The sequence below is a fragment of the Balaenoptera musculus genome, chromosome 2 (assembly GCF_009873245.2).
Source record: "Balaenoptera musculus isolate JJ_BM4_2016_0621 chromosome 2, mBalMus1.pri.v3, whole genome shotgun sequence".
NCBI classification, from domain to species: Eukaryota; Metazoa; Chordata; class Mammalia; order Artiodactyla; family Balaenopteridae; genus Balaenoptera; species Balaenoptera musculus.
In genome coordinates this window covers 170,606,896-170,630,938 of record NC_045786.1, presented here as the reverse complement: position 1 = coordinate 170,630,938, position 24,043 = coordinate 170,606,896, and the positions used below count along the sequence as shown (strand labels likewise).

General features: G+C 56.3%; 1 protein-coding gene across 4 annotated transcripts in view; it reads right to left on the bottom strand.

The window, feature by feature from the left end:
• The window catches only part of HHIPL1 (HHIP like 1), a 28,872-nt gene extending 5,961 nt beyond the window's left edge, over positions 1–22,911 (bottom strand). For all 4 annotated transcript variants that reach the window (XR_005018842.1, XR_005018843.1, XR_005018841.1 and 1 more), the window contains exons 1-8: positions 22,630–22,911; positions 15,166–15,812; positions 12,251–12,394; positions 9,525–9,853; positions 9,176–9,302; positions 7,035–7,180; positions 3,790–3,871; positions 1,278–1,360 (exon numbers count right to left, since the gene is read on the bottom strand). Coding sequence is in view for 1 of the 4 variants with exons in the window: in XM_036844236.1 (XP_036700131.1) it covers positions 1,278–1,360; positions 3,790–3,871; positions 7,035–7,180; positions 9,176–9,302; positions 9,525–9,853; positions 12,251–12,394; positions 15,166–15,812; positions 22,630–22,911 (1,840 nt within the window). In the remaining 3 variants the exon portion in view is untranslated. The remainder of the gene's footprint in view (positions 1–1,277; positions 1,361–3,789; positions 3,872–7,034; positions 7,181–9,175; positions 9,303–9,524; positions 9,854–12,250; positions 12,395–15,165; positions 15,813–22,629) is intronic.
• Positions 22,912–24,043: the final 1,132 nt, after the last annotated feature.

The window sequence follows — 24,043 nt, the reverse complement described above, 5'->3', positions numbered from 1 at the left end:
CCCTTCCCCGAGCTCTGCAATGCACTTTCCTCTCCATCCAGGCTCAACCCTCAGCCTCCAGGACCTTCCCAACCCGCCCCCTCCACCCCCAGCTCTGCACTGCTCTGGGTCCCCATGGCGCCCAGCACAACTTCTGTCACGGGGCCTGGGACACTAAGTGACCCCTCTGTCTGCCCCAGCCAAGACCGGGCCTAGTCTGACTTCTTCTGTGGCCCCAGCATCCAGCACAGAGCGGGTAACTAACAGAAATGCAGAAACTGCTGAATGAGTGAATGGAAAACTCTGCCAAGGCCCCAGACCAACTGCAGCTGGAAGCAAATTCCCCAAACACCCAGCTTCCCCAGCCTTCCTCTTCCTGGCGGGGCACCCCTTCCTCAGGGCCGGGTACCCCCCCCACCCAATCTCCCCCTCTTCCTGCCCCCCACCCCAGTCTGCCAGCTGGAGCCCTGCTGGGCACACTCAGTCCACTGAAGTATTTCCTTTGGCCCACGGGGCGGTTTTGAAAATTGTGAACTAGGTGCCAATATTTTCAAATCGGGAGAGTGTACAATAACAACCCAAGAAGGCAGGGACCATATCTGCTTGCTCAGCATTACAGCCCCAGTATGAAGCACATATATGTGGTGGATGGATGGATGGATGGATGGATGGATGGATGGTCTGCTTGTCTTGAGAACTGGAAGATCTGACAACACTGGCTCTCTCTCTGTTCCCACCTAGCTTGGACCCAGTGGAACAGCCCTCTCCTCGGGCCATACCCTCTTCAGATGGCCCCAGATCCCATGGGTGGTCATTGTGGCTTTGCCTGGCCCTCAGCTCATGAGGATTTGTACCCCTCTCTCCCCACCAAGCTCGTCAAAACAGAACCATCGTAGAGCAGACCCAGCCCAAACGCTCCCCTAGGTGCCCTTGCACCTAGAATAACTCATTCCAATCTTGCTCACATATAGATATACCTTCTTGCTCTGTTCCTCCCGAGAACTCTGAGTGAACCTTGCCTGGGACCAGCTATTTCTCCCTTTGCCATGCTCGTTGTGAGGCCTGCAGCCCCTGGGAGCCACCCACCGTGGCCTGGGTCTGGCAGACACTGCATGAGTGGAAGGGGGTTTAAGCAGTTCCACCCACTCCTAGTATCTCCTGTGTACGGGGTCCAGGGCTGGGCATGGGGGCCAAGGAAGGGCATCCAGGCCCAGCTGGGAGCATCCACATCTGGAAGAGGGGCAGCGGGTGTGGGCTGCAGGAACTCCCACTGTGTCCCCAGCTTGGTGGACACTTACCTTCTTTGGGCACGAAGTGGATGAGGCGGCTCCGGACCTTCACCTGGGCGGGTTGGATCTGACACTTGCCGGGTGGTGCCCGTCTGCCGACACACAAGAGGTCGTGAGTCCCACCCTGGGAGCCCGCCCTGAGCATGTCCCTCCGACATCACCTTCCCCCTGAAGCCAGGCAGGAAGGGAAAGGGCCGGTGTGCGTTCAGGCCTGGCCACGTGTGGGTGATAACAACAGTGGCCGCTTATGGAGCAGTGTCCCTGCTGCTCTACGCCTCCCAGACCCCAAGAGTCCAACCCCGGGACAGGAACCCCCCATAACGGACTGCCAAGTGCCCGCTCAGCCTCTGCCTGAAGAGCAGGAGGGCCGGTGGCCGCTTCTAATTCACAGCATGAAGCGTCCTTGGGATGTGATCAAATGTCACAGTCCTTCTCCCCAGCCTGCCGGTCCAACTCCTGTAACTGTCACCACAGCCCCATTCCTGCACTTTACCCTGGTCCCCATTCCCCACAGCCTCTGAGGAGGGTTTCTCTCTGCCCCTCTGGTTCTGGGATTTCTGGTGATACAGAATCAAAGGGAAAGGTTAAGTTGATCTAAAGGATAAAGTGGGGAGAGAGAGAAAGCCTCGGGGCTGGCAGCAGAGCTGAGGGCTCTGGGGGCCTTGGAGTGCGAGGCTGGAGAGGGCTGGGAGAGAACAGAGCCTGAGAAGGGTTGCCAGGGCTATGAATTGGGTCTCCTTGGACATCTTTGAGGGGCACAAGTAAGGAATGGAATCCCATTTTAATGAGCTTCTGGCCGTTGATCTGTGAGTCTTTGAATGGGACCGACCCTATTCTGGGACCAACCCACGTGGGTCCAAGACTTCAATGGGTCCCAAGAGCACGAGGGGAAAGCCCAAGGGCTGAAGCAGCCACGTGACCTGGGGTGGCTTTCAGACAGCCCTGGCAAAAGAGGGAAACCGAGGAGGGACGTGGGCCATTCCCCCCAGAGGCTGAAACACAGCCCAGCTCACACCCTTCTCCAAGCTGCAGAAAGCGTGGGTTTTCTGGCTGCTTTGAACTCCACATAATAGCCACACGCTTCAGACCGACCCAGCCGGGTTTTGTTCCTTAAGGAAATTACATAAAAATTTTTGTCTTGCCAAAGGGTAGGAGATACACCAAAAAATGCCACAGTGGTTATGTTCGGGTGGCAACGGATGACCCCGCCCTACCCCCTCTGCTTCCCATTTCTTCATTTTCCAAATGTTCTGGAATGGCTCCCCTCTGCAATATGTTGTGGTTGCACAAAATTACATGGATTCCAAAAGAGAAAAATGAAAAAAGGGATGAGAAGGGTCACGGAGGGAGGGAGGGAACGGGGGTCTAGCCCGTTGCTGGCTCCTCCCACCCACGAGAACTTGAGCAGAAATCCCTAAGCCTCGGGTTCCCTCTGTTGCGCGGGGGCCATGAGCCCAGAAGGCTACTGCACAGACTAAAGGAAACAGTGGGTCTCAGGCAGCATCTGGCATGAATTAGGTGATATTTCCTTAGAGAAGCACTCTTTTTTCAAAAACTGGAAATAACCTAAATGTCCAAGGGATGGATCAGGCAATCACGGTGCAGTGACTCAACAGAAAATTACGCCGCCATCAAAAAGGAGCCTTCTGAGGGTAATGTTGCAACGTGGAAATGTTTATACAAAGTAAGGATAGACCTACAAAGAAAAATGCAAAGTTTGCCTGTGTTGCTCCACAACGACATAAATCCAAAGAGGGCCGAGACCTCGGGGAGAGGAAAGGAGCAAGCGCTTATGTTTTTCTTGATAAATAGTTATGTCAGTAATTAATAGCTTTGTGCTGTCAACAAAAAAGTGTTGGTAAACAAGGAATGTCTGAGAAGTTGTCACAGACTAGAGGAAGCTAACAGGACATGATGACTAAATGCAGTGTGGGATTCTGTATGGATTCCCGGAGAAAAGGACACTAGGGAAAAACAAGAGACATCCTTTTGTTTTTAAAGTATGGAGTTACCTCAATTTAAAAAAAAAAAAAAAAGTGTGGCATTTAATGAATAGTAATGTACCAATATTGGTTCATTAATTGTGACAAATGTACCATGATAATGTAAGATGTTAATAATAGGGAAAACTGGGTGAGGGGTATATGGGAAACTCTGTACTATCTCTGCAACTTGTCTGTAAATCTAAAACTGTTCTAAACTTTAAAAAAAGAATTTAAAAAAATGTGATGGTGGGGCCCATATTTATGGGCCCCCACTGGTATCTTTGGCGCCCTCCTAGCATGAATAGAACTGGACTTTGAGGCTGGCAGATCGGTTTTGAATCCTAGACCTGCCCCTCACCAGCAGTATGAACTTAGCTAGTCACTTCCACTCTCTGGGCCTCAGTTTTCTCATCTGAAAAATGGGCATATTAACCACAACTACCTTAAGGAGTGGTAGAGAGGGGAAATGAGGTAATGGAGGGGAGGGCTCCTGGCAGACAGTAGGAGCTGAGGCCATGATGGGGGGGGGGACTCACCTGGAGGGGTCGATCATTTTGTAGACAACCCCACGTGCCACTGTGGCACTCGGCACGCCCGTTGACATGAAGTACAGCTCCCCTTGGACAAGAAACGAGGCAAGAAATGAGAACACTGCCTGGAATACCATCCCGGCCAGCCCCACGGCCCCACCTCAGTTCTGAGGTGCACCCCAACCTCAGTGAGCCAGGAGGAGAGATGCTGCAGGTCAGTGTAACTCTTCAGTCCCCAGAACTGGAAACCGAGGCTGAGAAAGGCGTCCAGATGTGCCCAGGGGCCTCTGCAGCACAGCCTCCCGGGCTGCCGGCTGCTCTGCCCAGACCCTCCCAGGCTCTGACCTCTGGACTCTTGTCTCCTCCCTGGTGACCCAGCCCCACCCCTGGTCCCTGCCTGGGTTTCATGCCCAGGACCACACACCTCTGAGCACCAATGGAGGTCCACAGCCCAGCTCCCCACTGACTGCTTACTGATGACTCAGCTTCCTCATCCCCAAAATGGGCCTGCCTCATAGGGCTGTTGTGAGGATGAAAAGAGCATATAGGAGATGCTCCATCAGTGTTAACTATTATTGCTGTTGTTATTGTCATTGTTACCCAGGGTCCAGGTCCTGCCAAGTCCTTGGGGACACGGTCTCTCTCCACTGACCAGCAGGCACCTCCCAGGCAAGTAGCAGGGGCAGAAGAGTTCGTGCTTGGGGAGCCTCTAGTGTGAATCCCAGCCCCTGCACTTGGCCCCATGTGAGCTCCAGCAGCTCCGGGACAGCCCCACTCAGAGCCTCTGTTTGTAGAAATGGAATCATGAGCACCTGGTGCCACGGATGCTCTCAGGGAAACTGAGTTCTCTGCTCTCTCCCCACCCCCATCCTGCCCCCTGGCCCTTGTTGCCACAGGTACCCATGCCCAGGAATTAAGCTTCATTATTCTCAGCTTCCAGATGAGAAAACAGAGGCTCAGAGAGGTCAAGTGACTTGCCCAAAGTCACGCAACTGGTCAATGGTTAAGCAGGCCTGGAACTCAGAAACATCTGCTGTCCCCAAGCCCACACTAATGTAGGAGACGTGGTAGCTGGGAGGCCCAGACACAGGCCACATGTGGCTCAGTGTGATGGTTCAGCCATGCTAATACCTTCCGTCCTTGTAAGAGGCAGCGGAGAGCTCTCCCAAGGATGGGGGCGGGGGTGGTTTCCCCAAGGAGAGGCCAATACAGACAGTGAGAAGGGAGCTTGAAGGAAAGCATGTCCCTGGTGACTGGTGCAGTCAGGGAGGGCTGCATGAGGGAGGTGTTTGAGAATCAAGGCCCAGGAAACCTGGGGAATTCTGGAAGGGGAAGACACTTGAGAGGTGACCTGTGCAACTGGGGTAGACCAGCTGTGGTGGGGAGCTGGGGGCTGGGGAGGGCAGGATGCTGAGTGGTCAATGGCCCCTGACCTCCCTCCAGGAGCACCAGCCCTGCCTTGGCGGGCGGTGGGAGCGGGGGCGGGGAGCAAGTTGGTGGGGGGAGGAATAGGTCCACAAGGTGTGATGCACCCCGTGGGAGGGAGCAGGGCCCCTGGCAAGCAGGTCCCTGCTGGAGAGTCCATAGGCACAGCTATGAATTTGCATGTGGCTTTGAGCCTTAATTCCCTTTCTGGGCTTCTTTCTGGAGAGAAGCCCTTGGGAGCAGCCACTGTCTCCTCCCTGGCTGTGCAGCCCTCCTTGACCCTATGCTCCAGGCGCTGGAGCACCTCGGAGCTCCCCACACATGCTGCTCCCTTGGCCTGGATGCCCTTCTCCATTGTCTGCCTTTGCCTGACCAAGCTTGAGCTTGAGGTCCTGCTCTGGGAGGCCTCCAGGGGCCAGGCCATGTCCAGTGCCCCCTACCCCACAACCAAGCAGGAAAAGTCAGCCTCAGTTTCCCCATCTGTAAAGTGACAGCACTGGACCGGGCACACCCCAAGGCCCCATCCAGCCTTAATCTGCGGGAAGCTCCCAACCCCGTGCACGGGCAGGGAGCCCCCATGGCACTGCGAAGCCCTGCCCAGGGCCACACTACCCTCCTGGTGTCTGCGGTATGGACTGTCCCTGGAGGACACTGGGCCAGCAGAGGTCCTTGTTTTGCAATTTGCACGTGTCAGAAGATCAAGCAGAGAGGCAGAGGCCAGAGGGAGCTGGGAGAGGTTTGCTGGCATCAGCCCCCCAGGTCTCTGTGCCTTCCGGGGCCACCTGCCCAACTCACCAACATGCTACCCCTGGGCTGTCTGTCTTTGAGGGGCCTCCTCCTGGCTGTCCATCCCTTGGTGTCACTCAGAGGGCTGAGGAAGGGCCCCCTGGGAACTGCGCTTTCCAGGCCCTCCTCTGGGTCTGGGCTCTGGAGGGGGAGGAGGGTGGGGGGAGGGCATCCCCCCCTTCCAAAACATGTTAACCCCCTAACGACCAAAAGAAATGGCTTTCAAGGGCCCAGTGGGCTCAGGGAGGGTGGTGGGGTCTGAGGCTGCCCTTTTGAAAATTTAGACTCTGACGGGTATCGGTTCAACAAAGGTTTCCCAGACTCAGGCCTGGGGGCTCTGGGCACTGGGCCCTGCAGGGGACACCTCTCGAAAGGCCCCTGGGAAGGCGTTGCCTAGTAACCTGGCCAAGCATCCACCAGGCCCCACTGGGGGCCCCTCAGCTTTTGTCCAGGGACAATCCGGGGCCAAGGACAAAGGCGGGATCCAGCCTCCATGGTCCTTCTTCCTCTCCCCTCCCCCTCTGTTCCTTGCATTGAAAACACGAGTGCCTGAATGGGGGACCAACTAACAGGCAAGAAAGCGGTGCCCACCACTTTCTGAAGACAATGCGGCTTCATTTATAGGCCCCGATACATTTGCCATCAGGAACCCAGGGAGCTGGAGGTCCCCAGGGAGGCACTCTCCCCCCACCTGCCTGCATTTCCACCATCGCAGATCCTTTCCTGGTCCCATAACTGCCCTGGACTCTTACCTGTGGGGTCACGCTATCCCTCCTAGCAACCCTGCCCAGGGTGAGAGTTGGGGAAAGGGAAGGACGGGGACCACTGCTCCCATCTTCCAGATAAGGAAATGGAAGCTCAGATGAGTGGGAACTGACACCGAAGCAAGGCTCAAGCCCTCTGAACACGTCACTCTGCAGCCAGAAGGTGATTTCAGGCCTGAGATGCCAGCCCTCGAATCCCAGGCCAGAAGGACCCATGGGGTGGGGCACAGTCCCAGGCACGGGCAGCCCGGATGGAGAGGCCTCAGGAGCGCTCACCAGCCTCGTCCTCCGCGAAGGAGATGATGTGCGGATAGTAGTTGTTGATGAGGCCCGGGAACGCACAGGTCTGGCCACGGCCCATGCAGATCTCATTGTACCGCCACTGGCCTGTCCCCAGGTTCTCTCGGAGGGACATCAGACGCCTGCAAAGGAGGATGGGCTGTGGGGTCATGCCTGGCCGGGTGCCCGAGGGAACACCACCCACCAGTCCATCCATCCAATCATCTATTATCCATGCAACCAGGACCATACATAACTTGCAGGGTCCAGTGCAAAGTGAGCATTCAGGGCCCCTTGTTCAAAAAGTACTAAAAATTTCAAGACAGTAACAGCAGAGCATTAAACCAAGCATGGGCGCTTCTGAGACGGAGCCCCGTGTAAGCGCACAGGCTGCACAGCCATGAAGCCGGACTCACGTGCAGTCTTTACTGAACACCTGCTACGTACCAGGAGAAGCACAGGGGTGAACAAGACCAGCTTGGTTCCTGCCCCCTCAGCTCAACCCCACCTGCTGACCAGCAGGAGGCAGTCAGGAGCTGACTTCCAGTTCAGAAGCCTCCAAGGCTGGTGCCCAGGAGTTTCCACATACTTTGGAGCTGCCTCCACTTCGGAGCATGAAATGGAGAATTTGACATCTTCAGAAAATGTTGATCTTGTCCCTTACTCCCTTCTATGCCTGTCAATCACCTATTGATACTTTCAGGCCCTGCTCGGTCATCCCCTCCTCTGGGAAGCCCTCCTGACTGCCCCTGTGCTGGGCTTCCCCAGCACTGCTCACAGGCTCTCTGAGGCCGGACTCGAGTGGACCGAGTGTGGGTCTGTCTCCCTGACTTGGGTACGAGGTACTCTTCAACTCTGTTGCTTTGGCCCTGGCACGAAGCCTGACCCAGCAGAGGGGTTTGGGAAGTGTTGGCAAAATTCATTGAATTTCTGTGTTCAGGTGGCTTGGGCACTCCTGGGGGACGGCAGAAGGGAAAAAGGAGAATCGGGGTAAAAAAAAGGGGCTTCATCTAGACCCATTTTCCAGATGGGATAACTGAGTCCCAGAGGGAGACCCTAAGCTGGGAGAAGGACCCAGCAACCAGAGGCCCAGGTCAGGGTTCTCTGTCAGCTCCAGCTGTAGATGCACTGGCCACAAAGCCACCCTAGGTCAGCAGCCTGGAGGAGGTAAGAATTCTACCAGCCTCAGGCTTCCTTATTTCCTCTCCCGAGGGACCCAGTTCAGCTGCCCTTACATGGAGAGGCTAGGGTGGGAATAATTAAGAACTGGTGGTCCAGTGGTTAGAATTCCACGCTTCCACTGCAGGGGGCCCAGGTTCAATCCCTGGTCAGGGAACTAAGATCCTACAAGCTGCACCTTGTGGCAAACAAACAAACAAACAAACAAAAAATTCATTTCACATGAGGCTGGAAGGGTCCAACAGATCCTTCCACCTTATTAAACAAGCAAACAAACAAACAAACAAAACACAGAAATCGAGCACATTCTAGATTCTAAGTGTTGTATATGTATGAACAGGTCTCAAACAACCCTAGTAAGCAGGTACTATTATCATTTTGCAGATGAGGAAACTGAAGCACAGAGTGGTGAAGTAACCGGCTCAAGGTCACATGGCTAATAAGCGTGCCAGGCTTTGAACATAGGCCATCTCAGCTGTACTTTTAAACATCATGCCAGGTGTATAGCTTCCCTGGGCCTCTCTGGTCCTCAGTTTTCCCCTCTATACAACAGGAGAACGAGATGGTCATGAGTTTCCATAAGCTCCCCTGGGGAGAGAGGCTGACCCACAGCAGGCTTGGGAGGTATGTTCTACCCCCTCCGAAACCTGTTTGGGGTGTGACTCATCCCAACCCCTCTCCCACACACACACACCCTCTAGGGGCTCAGTGGGTGGAGGCAACACTGCCATAAAGCATGGGAATCCGGCAGCCAGGCTCCACGGGCCCGGCAGGCAGACCTCAGCTGGAGCCCCAGCTCCCCTCTCTCCAGCAGGGTGACCTCTCTGGCCAGTTGGTGCAACGGCAGGTCCTGGCTCCCAGGAGCCAGATGGCCCCGGGGCTATCAAGGGTGTTGTACACTCCCCCACCTTTCACCTCTGCAGTCCCTGCCCCCTCAGAACTGGTGTCAGGCCACTTACCCGCTCATGAAGTCTCCGAAAATGTAGAGGCCGTTCAGGTTCGGGTACTCGCAGCCCCGGTAGACGTAGCCCCCAGTGACCGACTTGCCCAGTTTGTGCGGGTAGGCGAAAATCGGCAGCACATCATCTGCAGAGGCGGGAGAAGCTGGGGTGAGCCTGCAGCCGGTTCCCAACAAGGCTTCTTGGGTGGTCCTGAGTCTTGCGGGGCAGGGGGGGGGGCAAGGGGGGAGGGAGGGCAAGGGGGGGGGAGGTTCCCAAGAGGGCCCGAGATGGGGCCCCAGACAGTCAACCAGAAAGGGCGGTGTTTCAAGTTTGTAAAGCGGGGGGTGGGGGGCGGGGGGGCGGTCACCGAGGGAGGTGTTGGCACACAGCTTTCGGTCGTAGCACTCGAAGCCCTCGCGGGCGCGCCAGCCGTAGTTGCGGCCGCGCTCCACCAGGTCCACCTCCTCGAACTTGTTCTGACCCACGTCGCCGCAGAAGAGGCGCCCGCGGCCCGCGCCCGACGCCGGGTCGCCGCGGTCGAAGGAGCAGCGCCACATGTTGCGCACCCCGAGGGCGTAGACCTCCGGCCGCGCGGCGGGGTCGCCCACGAATGGGTTGTCGGACGGGATGCGGTAGAGCGGGCCGCGCTCGTTGCGGTCCACGTCGATGCGCAGCACCTTGCCCAGCAGCGCCGACCTGCGGGCCGGGTGAGAGAAGGAGCCGGCTCGGGGTCTCCCCGCGCCAGCGGCTCGGGCACCGCGGGGCAGCTGCGGGGATAGGGGTGCCGGGGCCCGGGGCCCACGGCCAACCCAGGTGCAAGGAGAGCCTCGGCTGTGCGGCCAGAGACCCCGGGTTCACGTCCTCCTCAGCCACTTACCAGCTGGGTAACCTCATTCATTCATTCGACATTTATCGGGCACCTTACCAAGTGCCAGGCCCTGTCCTAAGTATTGGACATACATACCATCTATTGCTTTGTTTCATCCTCACAACGAATCTTTTAGGTAGGTGGGTGCTATTGTGATCCCCGTTTTACAGATGGGGCAGCTGAGCTCAGAAAGGTCATAAAACATTCCCAGTGGCCACACCCCCAGTAAGTGATAGGAGTGGGATCCAGCCTAGGCAGCCTGGCTGCAGAAATCCAAGCTCTTTACCACACTTTCTAATCTCCCCGGACCTTGGTGTCCTCCACTGTGATATTAGGTGGTCCCTCTCTTTCCTGCCTACTCACAGGGTTGTGCTGCAGGGTGAGAATACCAGAAAAATTACTCCTATTTACAGCTTTCTTCCAGCACCTAGCACAGTGAGTGGCATGTAGCAGGTGCTCATGAAGTGTTTGCTGAGCGAATGAATGAATACCTGCAATCAAAGTCAAGTGCCCCACACAAGAGTACAGGTCAGGGCAGGGAGAGGGGAGAGAGAGCACCTCAGATCTTAGCAGGAAACGGGAGGCTGGGGTACTTGCCATCTCTCTCATACACCCCCAGTGCCATCGCAGCATGTCAGAGAGCCAAACAGGCCTCAGAAGCGGTTTAATTCACCCCACACTCCACACACACCACCCTGATCTCAAAGATGAGGCAACCCACGTTCTGAGAGGGGGACAACTTGACAGATCCCTCAGGCAGCTCTGGACTGGAAGTGAGGTCACTCCTCGGCACCATGCAACATCAGCTTCCGGAGCCCTTGGAGTGAGGAGACCTCAGGATGTGCCCTCCAGAGCCACGCAGAACAGGGTGCAGCCCTAACCTCCATGCAGCCACTGGGGGTGAGCAGCTTTTGGGTCTCATTCATTGCATAACAGAAGTGACACATGATGGAACCTGCAACGTGCTTAAAGATGTACGCCCTCTTCATCTGTGATTTTTTGATGCGCTTACTTACTGCCTGGTTTTCCCCTAGCTGTTAGCATTTTGGTGCACTCCCTTTGGCTTGCTTTTCAAGGCAGGACTGGCCGGTCCGCCCATTTGATGCAACTGTGTACCCCATCATTCTCACATAGCATCAGCACCCAAGCATTTCCCTCATCATTAAAGATACCTCACAAGTATTCTCTTTCATGATGATAAAACGGTCTCCCCCAGTAGATGCCCCACAGTTAATCCCCTATTGTGGACTCCCAGGTTTTGCCCCAGTGAGTTCCTCTCATACGCTCCAGTCTGCTCAGCACCAAGCTACAGTTACTCCCTGGAGCCCATAAACCACGCACCAAGCTTTGATATATAAGTGGGCAAAACTCATAACAGCAAAATAATGTTTTAAGTCCTGTCCAATTATCCACAAATCCTTAATTTCTATTTTCTCAACTTCATCTCTAAATACATCCCAAACATGAGAAAGCTGCAATGATTCTTACACTGTCACGTATGAAAGCACAAGTCACAAATTGGGAGCACTTTAATTACTGTAATCAACATCGTACTCGCTATTTTTACTTTCTGGGCTGAGGAAGGTTTTGTGATTTTGACTAAGAGAATGGAGGAGGCTGCCCTGAGACTCCTGGATATCCTCATCTATATGCACGAGACTCGTGTGTGTGTGTGTGTGTGGTGTGTGCGTGTGTTTGTGTGTAAGGAGGGGAATGGTGGCAGGCCATCTACTCAAGTCCAGAAGTGAGGAACTGAGAGCAAGACTATGCCTCAATTTCTGGGCCATCTTGGGTGACCCTTGGGGCAGAAAACCCACATGCCCACCCATACAGCTCTGCTCCAACCAGCCCACACGCCCCATTAGGTCTGGAAAACACCCTTTTCCTTCCTCTGGCTCCAGGTGGGCTGGGCAGACTTCAGAGAAAATCTGATCTTCCCAGAGGCTCTGTGATGTCACCTCTCAGGTACCCATGACAACGTGATCACCTTTATTCTTCATGACTAGATTATTATTATTATTCTCCCCATGGGGATTCTTCTTCTTCTCTAACTGATGAGAGGAAGTGACTGGGTTCCCCAGCTGGCTAGCTGCAGACTGAGCTGGGGTCCAAAGCCCTTTCTACTACCCTACGCTTCGTGGCCGAGGAAGTAACCCCCGCTCCAGAATAGTATGTAAACTAGGAGTATGTAAAACAACCCACCAGCCAACCAAATCAGAACATACTTGTTTTGGGCATTTCCAAACTTTCCAAAGGGGTCTCCAGCCATCCCGCCATCTCCAGTAAAGATGTAGAGGTACCCATCATCCCCAAAGAGCAGCTGGCCCCCATTATGGTTCGAGGCTGGTTCTTCGATCTCCAGGATTATCCTAAAAGAAGAAAAGCACCCCGCCCCCCAAAAAAAACCTCAGCCAAAACACAAAACAAGATCACAGCAATAAAACCTCCTCTCTCCTGGATGCCATTTCATAGTTGGAAAGACTTTTCAGATCCTTTATAGCAGGTGATTTTTATAAGGATCTGGCAGGCTGGGCAGGAATAATTCACACCATTGTGCCAATGAGAACCGAGAGGCTCAGAGAGGTTGAGCAACTTGCCCAAGGTCACACAGCCCATAGATAGCAGAGCTGGGACTAGAACTCAGGACTTCCAGTTCTGGTCTAGCGCTTTTTCCACTCTCCCCACAGCTAGCACCTGCCCTGTTAGGATCGAGCGAGACTGTTGACCCAGTCACTGGCACAACTGGTTCTTCATCATAGCTACCCACATGCCAGCCACTTAAGCCGAGCACTTCGGACACACTCTCTCATTGATTATGTGCTGCAGCTTCTAAGGAGGTGGGCTGGATGGTGTGGGTTGTGCTCAGTCACACGCACTCCTCAGCAACCTCCTTTACTGCCAGGGCGGGAACCTTCCACCATACTGCCAGCCAGCTGGCTTCCGGTTAGGGGCTTGCCAATGGAGGATGGAAGGCAAGGAGAAGGGAGGGGCCACATTTCCCTGGTTTCTGGTGCTGCCTCCGGAAGCGGTGGTTGCAGGAAGGGCAACAGTGGCTGGCAAATATGGACTCCTGGGTTTCCACCCAGACATCTGGGTACCAGGAGGGGCAAAACTCAGCAGCACAAAGACCCTTTTGCCTTTTGTCCCTCTAGCTTCTCACAGGAACTCATCTTTAGGTAACCTGACCGTCCCCTTTTCCTTCTCCATCCCTCCCAATCCCTTTGTAGCCAACTCCCTGTACTAAATTCCCTCTGATCGAAATGCTTAGGCTGGTTTAGGTTTTCCAGGATTGGTGACTGACTTGCCAAGCCCTTATTAATATAGATGAGAAACCTGAGATACAGAAATGTCAAGCAACTTGAACCCAGGACTTTGGACCTTCAGAGCCAAGACCAGAAGCCTTTCTATTGTGAGGCCAACACACACGACTTGGTAAGTCATACACAACCCCAAACTCCAGGTCCTCCATGGAGAGGACAGCTCCGACTGTCGGTCATCCATCTCCCATTGGGGTCTCAGCCCTGAGAACAGAGACTGACAGCTGACTCAGGCAAGGATGATCACTCACTCCTGGCTCTGCCCTGAGCCAGCTGTGACTACTTCTGCCCCTGCAAGAGTCAATTTCTAGGCTTGTACTTGTGAGGTCCCCGTAGAGCCTTTGCTGAACCCTAACTCTGCAATGTATTCGTCTGTTTATTTTGTGTTCCACCTTCAGTCTTCATCAGGAATCAATTTTTTAAAAGTCACCATTGAAGACACATCCACTCTGTCCCTCTCTCTCCCCTGTGTGAGATCCATGTGATAAACTTGGCCTCTCTTGGAGAACTGGTTGTACAGCCTCATATAAGGTAATGAGAATTATGCTTTCTCCTTTTGCCCTGGCTGCCAGGAAGCTCACAGGCAAAATCTACATTAGACCTCACATTAGCCAGCATATTTAACTCCTTCTTTTTATACGTTCAATGTCAAGAGTTTACAATTTTATTGAATGCATGATGTGCTATTATTTGTCTATTTGCCCTCAGATCAGTCCTGGTCCTCCCCTTACATGCTCCTCTACTTCAGGGGGCCAGCTCCTGAAAACTACATTTCCCATGCTCCTCGGCTACGTGGCCTCCAGCTAGGTTCAGCCAGTGGAAGGCATTAGCCAGAGACTGGAGGGCGGGGAGTGGGGAGTAGCCGGTGGAGAGGCAGCGGTATTTCTCCCTCTCTCTGTCTGTTTCAGGCAGTGTCTTGGCAGTCCCTGCACCTCCTACCTGGCTCCAGCTCCCCCCAACCCAGGTCCACCATGGTTCCAGCTTCCACCAAGTGGCCCCAGGTCAGGGACTCCAGTAACCCCACTTCTCACAGCCCAAGAGACAGAGGCAGCTCCCTCCGTTTGTTAAACTCAGAGTTGCCTCCCTTCTTCCCCAGCTTGCTCTTTCATCATTTCCAACACCTGAGGAACTAATTCCCAGTATCAGATTCTGCCTATTTGAGTGACCTGGTACAGGATTTATTTTCCCATTGGAGACAGATTATGTATGCCCTTCTTGCCAGGCTAGGTCAAACCTGTTTTGAAAACAGCTGGGGCATAACTAATACCCAGAGAGCAGGCTGGGTGTTGAGAGGAGCAGAGGCCTGGAGGCAAGGAACGAATAAACCTGTTGGGGGAGGGTGGGGAGGAGAGCAATCTGCCTGGGGGGCAGAGGGTCCAGGTGAGAAATAGGAGGTGGGGCCAGGTGAGACTGGGGCCTTGGGGCCATAGTGCCCTGCTAGGAGCAGTGGGTTGGGCCTGGGAGGGAGGCAGACAGACCAGGGTTCCAGCTCTGACACTTCCTAGCTGTGTGACCTAACAGTCCCATCACCTCTCTGAGCCTCCACTTCCTCATCTGTAAAATGGGGCTGTATGAAAACCAAATGAAATGCACCATCTAAAGTACCTGATCCAGGAGGAGTTGGACATGACCTGGTGATGTCTGTTTGGCAACTGCCCCTCCCCTGACCCCAGAACAGGGGGTTCGGCCCCCTCACCAAGCGTGACATTCAAAATATTTCACAACTCTTGAGGGGCACAACTCCAGCTGGCCGTATGTGGTCACGCCAGTGCTCATCCGTGCTCGCGGCCCCGCCCCTCCCGCCTGGGCTCCCGGGGAACCACCTCTCCGAGTCGTGGTCCACAGCGTTCACGTCATCCTCTGAGACCCTGAACTCGCTGATGCGTATCCACTCGTGGAAGCCCACACCCACTGAGTAGTAGACGTAGAGCTTGCCATTGTGCCGGAAGCCGGGGTGGAAGGCGAGGCCCAGGAAGCCCCGCTCGTCGCCCTCCCAGGGCGAGGTGAGCACGGCCCGGCTGATGTTCAGGAAGGGCTTCTCCAGCCGCGAGCGGTCGGGCAGGTAGACCCACACCAGCCCCAGCTGCTCGGCCACGAAGAAGCGGTGGGAGCCGTCCCGGGCGTGGACCATGGCCACGGGGTTGCGCAGCCCATTGGCCACCTCCTCCAGGCATAGCTGCAGGCAGCCCATGGCGTCGGCCACCACACGGCCCAGGTTGGAGTTGAGGTGCTCGTTGACCAGCAGGCGCGGGAAGCAGTAGTCCGCGTCGTCCAGCGACAGGTAGCGGCAGAACTTGGCGCGGTTGCCCTCCAGCGTCCAGAGCTCGCGGTCGGGCGACAGGTGGCGGAAGAGGCCCCGGCATGACCGCCACAGGTCCAGGCAGTAGTCCTCGCAGAGCCCGGGCACGGTCCTCAGGGGCGTGGACGGATCCTCCGCGTCGTAGAGGTGGGCCGCATACGGTGAGCATTCCTGCACAGACAGGGATGGCTCAGGGATGCTCTGGGGTGGTCTTACCAGCTGTGTGACCTCGGGCAGCTCACCCCACCTCCTAGAACCTCAGTCTGCTGATCTGTAAAATGGGAGGACGCCATCTGTCCATTACCACCAACTGTCTCAACTACAGCAGCAGCTACACGGGGCCTGTATCTCCTCGCCTTCATTCCTTCTCTCTCGCCTTGATGCTTCTGTTAGAATAACCACACTATTACTACTACTGCTAACATCAGCATCAGGAGCTACTCTTAAGCACCTACTGTGTGCCAGAAAGGATCTGAGGCATTTTTATACACTTTCTCTTTTAATATGCTGCCTCTGCCCTATACCTCCATGATTCACTCCACTTTTTAAATTTTTTAAATTAATTAACTTTTTTGGCCACCCCACATGGCACGCGGGATGTTAGCTCCCCGACCAGGGATCGAACCTGCATCTCTTGCATTGGAAGCACGGAGTCTTAACCACTGGCCCACCAGGGAATTCCCTCACTCCACTTTTTTTAGATCCCTACTCAAGGGGCACCTCCAGGAAGTCTTCCCTGACCACCCAGCCATCACCCCCATTCCCTCCTGGCCTCTGACTCGGCTTAAAAAACAAAAAAACAAAATCTTAACATTCCCTGATATTATTATAAAATCAGCGTGTTTACATGTTTATTGTCTGTCTTCCTCAGAACCTAAATTCCACGAGGGCAGGAATTTTGCCTGTCTTGGGCACTGCCGTACCCCAGAGCCTGAGACCATGTCTACCATGTCTAGCACATACGAGGCCCACAGTGAATACTAGGGATTGTGCCGAGCACTGACCCACCCTGACCAGCCCTTAACGAGGAATAAGGGCTCCTCCCTCCATTATTCATTTAATCATCACAAGGGCCCATGAAGGGGGGCTTCCCTGGTGGCGCAGTGGTTAAGAATCCGCCTGCCAATGCAGGGGACGTGGGTTCGAGCCCTGGTCCGGGAAGATCCCACATGCCGCGGAGCAACTAAGCCCGTGCGCCACAACTACTGAGCCTGCGCTATAGAGCCCATGAGCCACAACTACTGAGGCCCGCGCGCCTAGAGCCCGTGCTCCGCAACAAGAGAAGCCACCACAATGAGAAGCCCACGCACCGCAACGAAGAGTAGCCCCTGCTCGCCACAACTAGAGAAAGCCACGTGCAGCAACAAAGACCCAATGCAGCCAAAAATAATTAATTAATTAATTAATTTAAAAAAAAAAAGAGCCCACGAGGGTGAGAGTGCTACAGACGGGGAGACCCAGGTGCGGGCCCCCCAGTGTCACCCAGCGCCATCAGTCAGCATGGAGGATCTGGGTTTGGTCTCAGGCCGACCCCATCCTCCCAGCACCGGGGAGGCTGGTGCATGTACACGTGTGAGTGCGTTGATTACGTTCATGCCCACATGTCCCCCTGACCACCGGGACCCCCTTCCTCCGTCCCTTAGTCACCTTGGGCTCAGCCCCTCCCAGGCAGGGCCCTGGGGCTGTCCTCTGCTGCCAGAGCTGCTATTCTGTGAGATAAATCAATCAGGAACCCCCCGGCCCCCGGGCACCTCTTCAGACCTTCTTGACCTCACTGGTCCTGGGATCTAACTTCACAGGGTAAAACCCAACAGCCGTGACTCACCCCTCACCTCCCACCGAGGGCATCCCCATTGATGAGACGCTTGGGACCCCACTCATCTCCCACGTGGGCCCCATCCGGAATGTGGGGGAGTTAATGCCTGATGTGGCAGACCTTTGACCCCTGGGAGAAGGGAACTGACGGATAACTGGCTCTGCCCTCCTCCTCCCCCCGCCCCCCCAGGACAGTCCTGATTCACAGTTTGTGTGGTTTCTTGGAACCACAGTCTTGCCAGTTCAAGCATCAGTCACGTTTGGCAGCAGCCGACTCGCAACTGCATCCCTGACTGGGCTCCCACTCTGCTCCTTGCCACTTCCGCTTACAGCGTCCTCTCACCCTAATAAGGGGAAGAGCCATGAGCTTTGCCCCAGGTTCTGCTTTCTGGGAACCCAGGCAGTGGCAACAAATGTGACCAGGCCTCTCCCAGCTTCAGGCTCCAGCGCCCACCACCTGAGAGCTGAGAGCTGAGAGCCCCCCAGAGCAGAGGCCTTAGCACCCCAGGCTCTCTAAGGGACTCCCTCGGTTAGAGCCTCTGACCTGAGCATATGTAACTGTTTATGTGCCTGATACCCCCCGCCCACCCCCTGTGTGAGCTCACCAGGCCAAGGCCTGGTCTGACTCAGCCCTGGGCCCCCGAGGCGTCAGGGGATGCTCTTCCCGCAGCGGGGGAGGTGCAGACAGGCACACGCTCCCCCCTCACAGGCAGGGCCAGGCTGGGTTCCAACAGGAGGCCCTCAGGGGCAGCAGGTGGCAGGCTGCCCTCCTGACTGTGTTCTCAGGCTCCTGGCCAGGGGCCCGTACCCTCCCTTTACACGACTGTGGCTTTTGGTCACACCACGGCCTGTCCTCCTGGCCCAACTACTGCTACTGTGGGCCTGAGGGCCACTTGGTGACGTGCTTGTGGGTCTGGTCAGTACTGCCCAGGCGCAGACAGGGAGAGCGTTTTCACATGTTCCAGACGGCCAGGCCCTGGCCTCTGTGCAGTGCCACCTCTCCCACGGTTCCCCTGGAGCCTCCTGTGACCCAGCCAGCAACCGTGGGTGGACCAGGGAGGGTCTGTGTGCACACACGCCTCATTTAGTCATTGCGAGGTAGGGTCATTGTGATTTCTACTGTATAGATGAGAACCTGAGGCTTAAAGGAGGCCAGGCGCCAAGAAGTGGCCAAGCCAAGGCTCAGACCCAGGCCTCATGATGCCCAGACCAGGGCTTTTCTCAGATTACTCAGCAGAGTTTCATTCATCAAGTGTTTACTGGGTACCGACTCTGTGCCAGGCACTGTCCTCGGCTCCAGAGACACAGTGGGGAGCAAAACAGACTTCTGGAAGCCAGTCTGAATGCCCTCCACTCATCAAAACCCCACCCAGAACTAGAGATGGAGCAGGGAGGGCCTCCAGGGAGTCAGGCTGGAATTCCAGCATCCGTGCATCAAACCACCGGGTCCGGCCAACCCTTACTCATGACCCATGCACTCTTACTTACACACAATACAAACCTGGTGCCCAGGCCTGGGTAGTCCAGAGCAGGAAATGACAAGAGGGTGCAGCGGTCGCTGCTCGCAAGGAGTTCAATCGGCAACTAGCCTCACAGTGGTCGGTGAGGGGGAGGCAGCAGAAAACCCATGGAAAACCAACCCAGTATCCCATTGCTTAGCTGCCTGGGCCTTTCAGCACAGGCGCAAACAGCCTGCCCACATTATAGCCCCGAGGTTGCCAATGTGCCGTCGCTGACACTCAAGAGCCATGGTCCTGAGTCCCGAAGGCTTCGTATGTCCACCGTCTACTCTTTAGGAAGACCAAGTCTTTTTTTTTTTTTTGACTGCGCCATGCAGCTTGCGGGATCTGAGTTCCCCGACCAGGGATTGAACCCGGGCCCTCAGCAGTGAAAATGCTGAGTCCTATCACTGGACCGCCAGGGAATTCCCCAGGAAGACTGAGTCTTTGTACACAGTATTCTCTTATAGGACGTTCCCTTCTCGCCCACTTCTGCATCTGGCAAACTCCTATTCATGACTCAAAGCGCAACTCAACAGTCTTCCCTTACACCTCTATTCTCTCAGGGCCCTGATTCCCCCAGCCCTTGTGGATGCTCCTACAGCTCTCTGTCCATATCTCAGACACAACATTCACCAAACTGTAATTCTGTAGCTTGCAGTGTGAGCTCTCCACTTCTGCTGTCACCTCCCCACTGCTCACCTGGTCTGCTTGACTAGGACTTAATTATCTCTTTGTGTGTCCACCCCATAGGCTGTGAGACCATCCAGGGCAGGGACCCCAGGGCCCAGCACATGGTGGGGCTTCAAGAAGGCAGGCAAAGTGATTAAGAGAGGGGCTTTGGAGTCAGAGCACACTGGAGACTGAGTCTACCATTCCCTGAGTGACCTTGGGCAACTTCCTTACCCTCTCTGTGCCTATGTCTTCATCTATAAAAGGGGAAAAAATTCCAACCTCATAGAGCTATTGGGAGGAATAAACTGAAATGATGCATGTGTTTGTTGAAATAATGCTCAGACAATATGGACTATCAAGAGGCAACTCAGTGTTCCCTCCTCCAGGAAGGCTTCCCTGACTTTTTCAGGGTAAGTGTGGCCTTTCTCACTATGGCTCCACAGTCACCCTTGGGAAGCCTTTTGGCCATTCTGGTAAGTGTCTGTGTGTCTGTCTCCTGAATTGAACAAGGGGACTTTTGAGACTGAGCTTGCTACTGGCCAACTGCCTCTGGGCCCAGCACCCAGCATAGGGCCAACTCCTAACAGGCTCCGAGGAAATGTCTGCCCAGTACCCGAGCCTGCAGAGCATGTTTTGCACAGACTGCTATCAGAAACCACGCTTTGATGATTTTAGGTACTTAAAGAGGCCACCTCAGTTACATGGGAAGTTCGTTATGTGGACTGGCTCCCATCAACCTGGGACCTGAGCCGCCATGTGTCACAAGTTGTCTCTACTCCTCCCAATGACACAGGCATCAGATGGACGAGGGCAAAGCCCCAAGAAAGGGTCTAAAGGGGCCAGGAGGGACTACTGCCATCCTGGGCATCTAGAGGAGTTGTGGGTGCCAGATAGGGGCAGGTTCGTGGGGGGCTTTGGGCGTAGGCATGGTTTCATGGTCTCTCTCTCCATCTGGAGTCCAAGCAGATGTGGATCCCTGAATGCCGTCATTGACTGAAACTTGTAAATAAGGTACCTTGGCCACCTCCCCTCGTGGAAATCTGGAGGTGCTCAATCCAGACGCAGCCTTGGCTTGCAGAGAACACCATCCCCCATCTAGCACTCTCCTTCCCTCCCTCCCACGAGGGCCTGCCAGGGGAACTGTGATCCAGCCTCGGGTGCACTCTCCAAGCTTGCTCCAGACATGAGGTCACTCCCAGAGATGCCTGGGGTGAGATGCTAGTGGCCATTCTACCACTGCTTGCGCAAGGCCAGGCCGTGCTGGGAAGGCTCCCAAGGAGAGAGGGGAGCCTCCTGCCAGGGGAGGGGTAGCAGGACTGAACCTTCCCTTCTCCCTCCTCAGACCTGCACACCTTTGGGCCCTGCTGAGCCTGGCACATAGTAAATGCTCAATTTAAAAGAGTGGAGTGGATGCATGTATTCTGCTATGTGACCAGGGTGGGAAGACCACCAGATCTGATCCCCAGGAGTCCCCAGGCAGGCAAGCTAGGTGGACACTTGGCCAGACCATTCCGGCTCCCCTGAGAGGCACAGTGGGTGCTCAGCAGAGTACACCAAAGGACAGCTGCCCACCCCCTTGCATTCTGGAGCTCCCCAGGGTCTGTCTCCTTGTCTGCTCCCAGCGCCCCCTTATTTCTTACCCAGATGGCCCATTCACATGGCAGTGATTGTGGTCCAAGTGCCACCATGGCCACCACTGAGTTTTGTGACCACCAAGGAAGTCCCTGCCACTCTGGGCGTTCCCTGAATCAGCCTGTAGGCCCCACTCAGTCCCTGCTCAGGGCTGGGCAGCCAGTGGGGACCAAGGAGGCACTAGAGAAAGCCAGGCAGAATAGTCCACTGAGCCCTGAGTATGTGTCATTTAGTCTTCATGGCAACCCTGGGGGGGAAGCTAGGATCGCCCCTGTTGTAAACATGATGCAACTGAAGTGCAGTGATGACCTGCCCAGGGTTGCAAAGCCAGGAAGTGGCAGAGCCAGGCTCGAAACCTAGTATGTCTGAATCTAAGCCAGCCCTCTCGCTCTTCCCATCAGCACCTGCCCCTGCTGGCTGAAGGCTATGACTTTGTGCTGTGTGGGCAGGACCCCTCCACCCATGGGTCCTCTCACTGCCCAGGTGCTGGGCCAGGGCCAGCCTTAGGACTTCTCAGCCTTGACCCATTGCCGGCCAGGGGTTCTGGTCAGGCACTCCGGAATCAGGAAAGCGAACAGCTGAGGCACAATCTGGTGTGAGCAGAAGCAGGGCCTCAGCCCTCACAGGGGGCAGAGGGGTTTCACCAAAGGGATGTCACTGGGGTGGTCCTGGAGGATGAGAGCGCCTATGCCTATACCGGGTGGGAGCGCCATCCCAGGGAAAGGGCACAGCACAGACCAAGGTATGGTCTGGAATCACCTGGGACATCTCAGCACCGGGGGTCACCCAGGATCAAGCACCAGTGCACGTCAGGATCCCGGAGTAATGAGGGTCTGTCAGACAGCTCCTTCAGGTTGGGGGAAGGGCCCTCACTGGGAGCAGTGTCCCCCCAAACCCCTCGACAAACCCAAGTCCAGCGCTTTGACCGTGCCCTCTGCAGGGGTCTGCGGCTCCCATCTCCCCGGGGGGCAGCGCAGGGGAGTCCTGAGCGGGACAAACGCTTCCCACCCTGGTACTCCGACAAGGGCAGGGCTCTCCAGGGCCGCGGCACTGGGGGTCTTTAGGCGGTGCCAGGGCAGAAGAGCCCCCCAAACTCTGAGGGAGTGATGACCTCATCAGGAGGGGAACCCGAGGCCCAGAGAAAGCCCAAGTCACAAAGCTAATGATGGCAAAGCCCAGAGCCATCCCAGGATGCCCGAATCCCTGCCCCGTGCCCAATTACTCCTGCCGGGGGTGGGGGGACGGGGGGGGGGGCCTCGGGTTCCAAAGCCCGCCGCCCACTCTTGATCTTCGTCCAGTGGGGTTGCCAGAGCCGACCTCCCATCTGGGAACTAGGCCCCTGGCGCGCACCCCGCGCGCCCGCTCACCTGGCACAGCAGGTCAAGCGCGTAGCCGGCGCACTCGGCCCAAATCGCGGCGTCCACGCGCGCCGCCAGGGCCCCGAAGCGCCGGGCCAGCGCCGCGTCGTGCTCGGGAGCGCAGCAGCCGAATGCCGAGTACTGCGCGCAGAAGCGCAGCGGCTGCGGCGGCCGGAAGGGCGGCCTGAAGTCCAGGCACTGCGGGTGCGCCGCGGCCCCGAGCGCCCGCAGCGCCAGCAGCGCCAGCAGCGTCCGGACCCCGGTCCCGGCGCCGGCCCGCCGGCCCGCCATGCCGCCGCCCCGCTCCGCCCCGGCCCGGCCCGGCCCGCGGAGGAAGAGGCGGAGGGAGGGCACCCCCGGCCCAGTGCGGCCCACAAGTAGCCGCCGGCCGCGCCCTGAGCGCCCGCCCCTCGCCCCGCCAGCACCCTCCCGGGGCGCCCGCCCCGCAGGGCCTGGGGTTTGGGGACCTCCCCTGCTAGGAGGTCACCTCTGGTCGGGGATGTTCCGGCGGGACTGAAGGAAGAGGGGCGCGGTGCAAAACTCGGAACTCGGCGCAACCTCTGTTCCCGCCGTTCGGGCAGCCCTTTCCTCCTGGACCTGGAGTCTTTCCAATTACAACGGCAGTGACCCGGCCTCCTGGGGCCTGGGTGCCGACTGTGTTTCCCGTTGCCGTCTGGGACGCAGCTGGCCCCCACCCCCGGCGCTTTTTAGCGCAGGACGTGCAGGAGCCCCCGGCCAGAGGCCTGGACCCCTGGATTCCAGTCCTACCTCTGACTGGGCCAGGGGAGGAACACGATGGAGCCAGTGGTTGGGAATGCTCACAGAATCACTTAAAAATGGGAGTGCAGCCGTGTAAAGGGCTGGTGGTGTTGCCCTGGGACTCACAAGAAGTGAAACCTAGGCCCAGGGTGGGGAGGGAGGATGGGGCAGACTCTAGAATCCAACCTTGGCCCCCACCCCAGGCTTCTTCCCTTTCTGCCCTCCTGGGTCAGCAGACTCCCTGACAGCCTGGAACTGCAGGCCACGCCCCGCCCCCCACCCACTGCTGTATACCTCCTGGGTGGGCATCCAGTCCATCCTCCAGCTCCTGCCCCAGCTTCTGCCCTGTATCACGCACCTGGGTTATGGAACCAGCTTCCCCAGCAGCCCCAGGCCTCTCCTCCCTCCCCATCACCACCACTCCGCAGAACCAGAGAGGTTTTTCTGAAAAGCAAATACCATGGGGTCCTTCCCATGCTGAACCAGGTCTGAGGCCTCTCGGAGGCCAGGGCAGTGGTTTGCACACTCTTTGGAGCAAGCCAGCCCCCTAAAAATGGACCTTCTGAGGCCCAGAGATTGTTACGGCCCCCTACAAAACTCTAATTCAAGAAATTCTGGGATCACTCTTTGAGCAACCCTGGTGTATAACACACAGAGCAGGCCG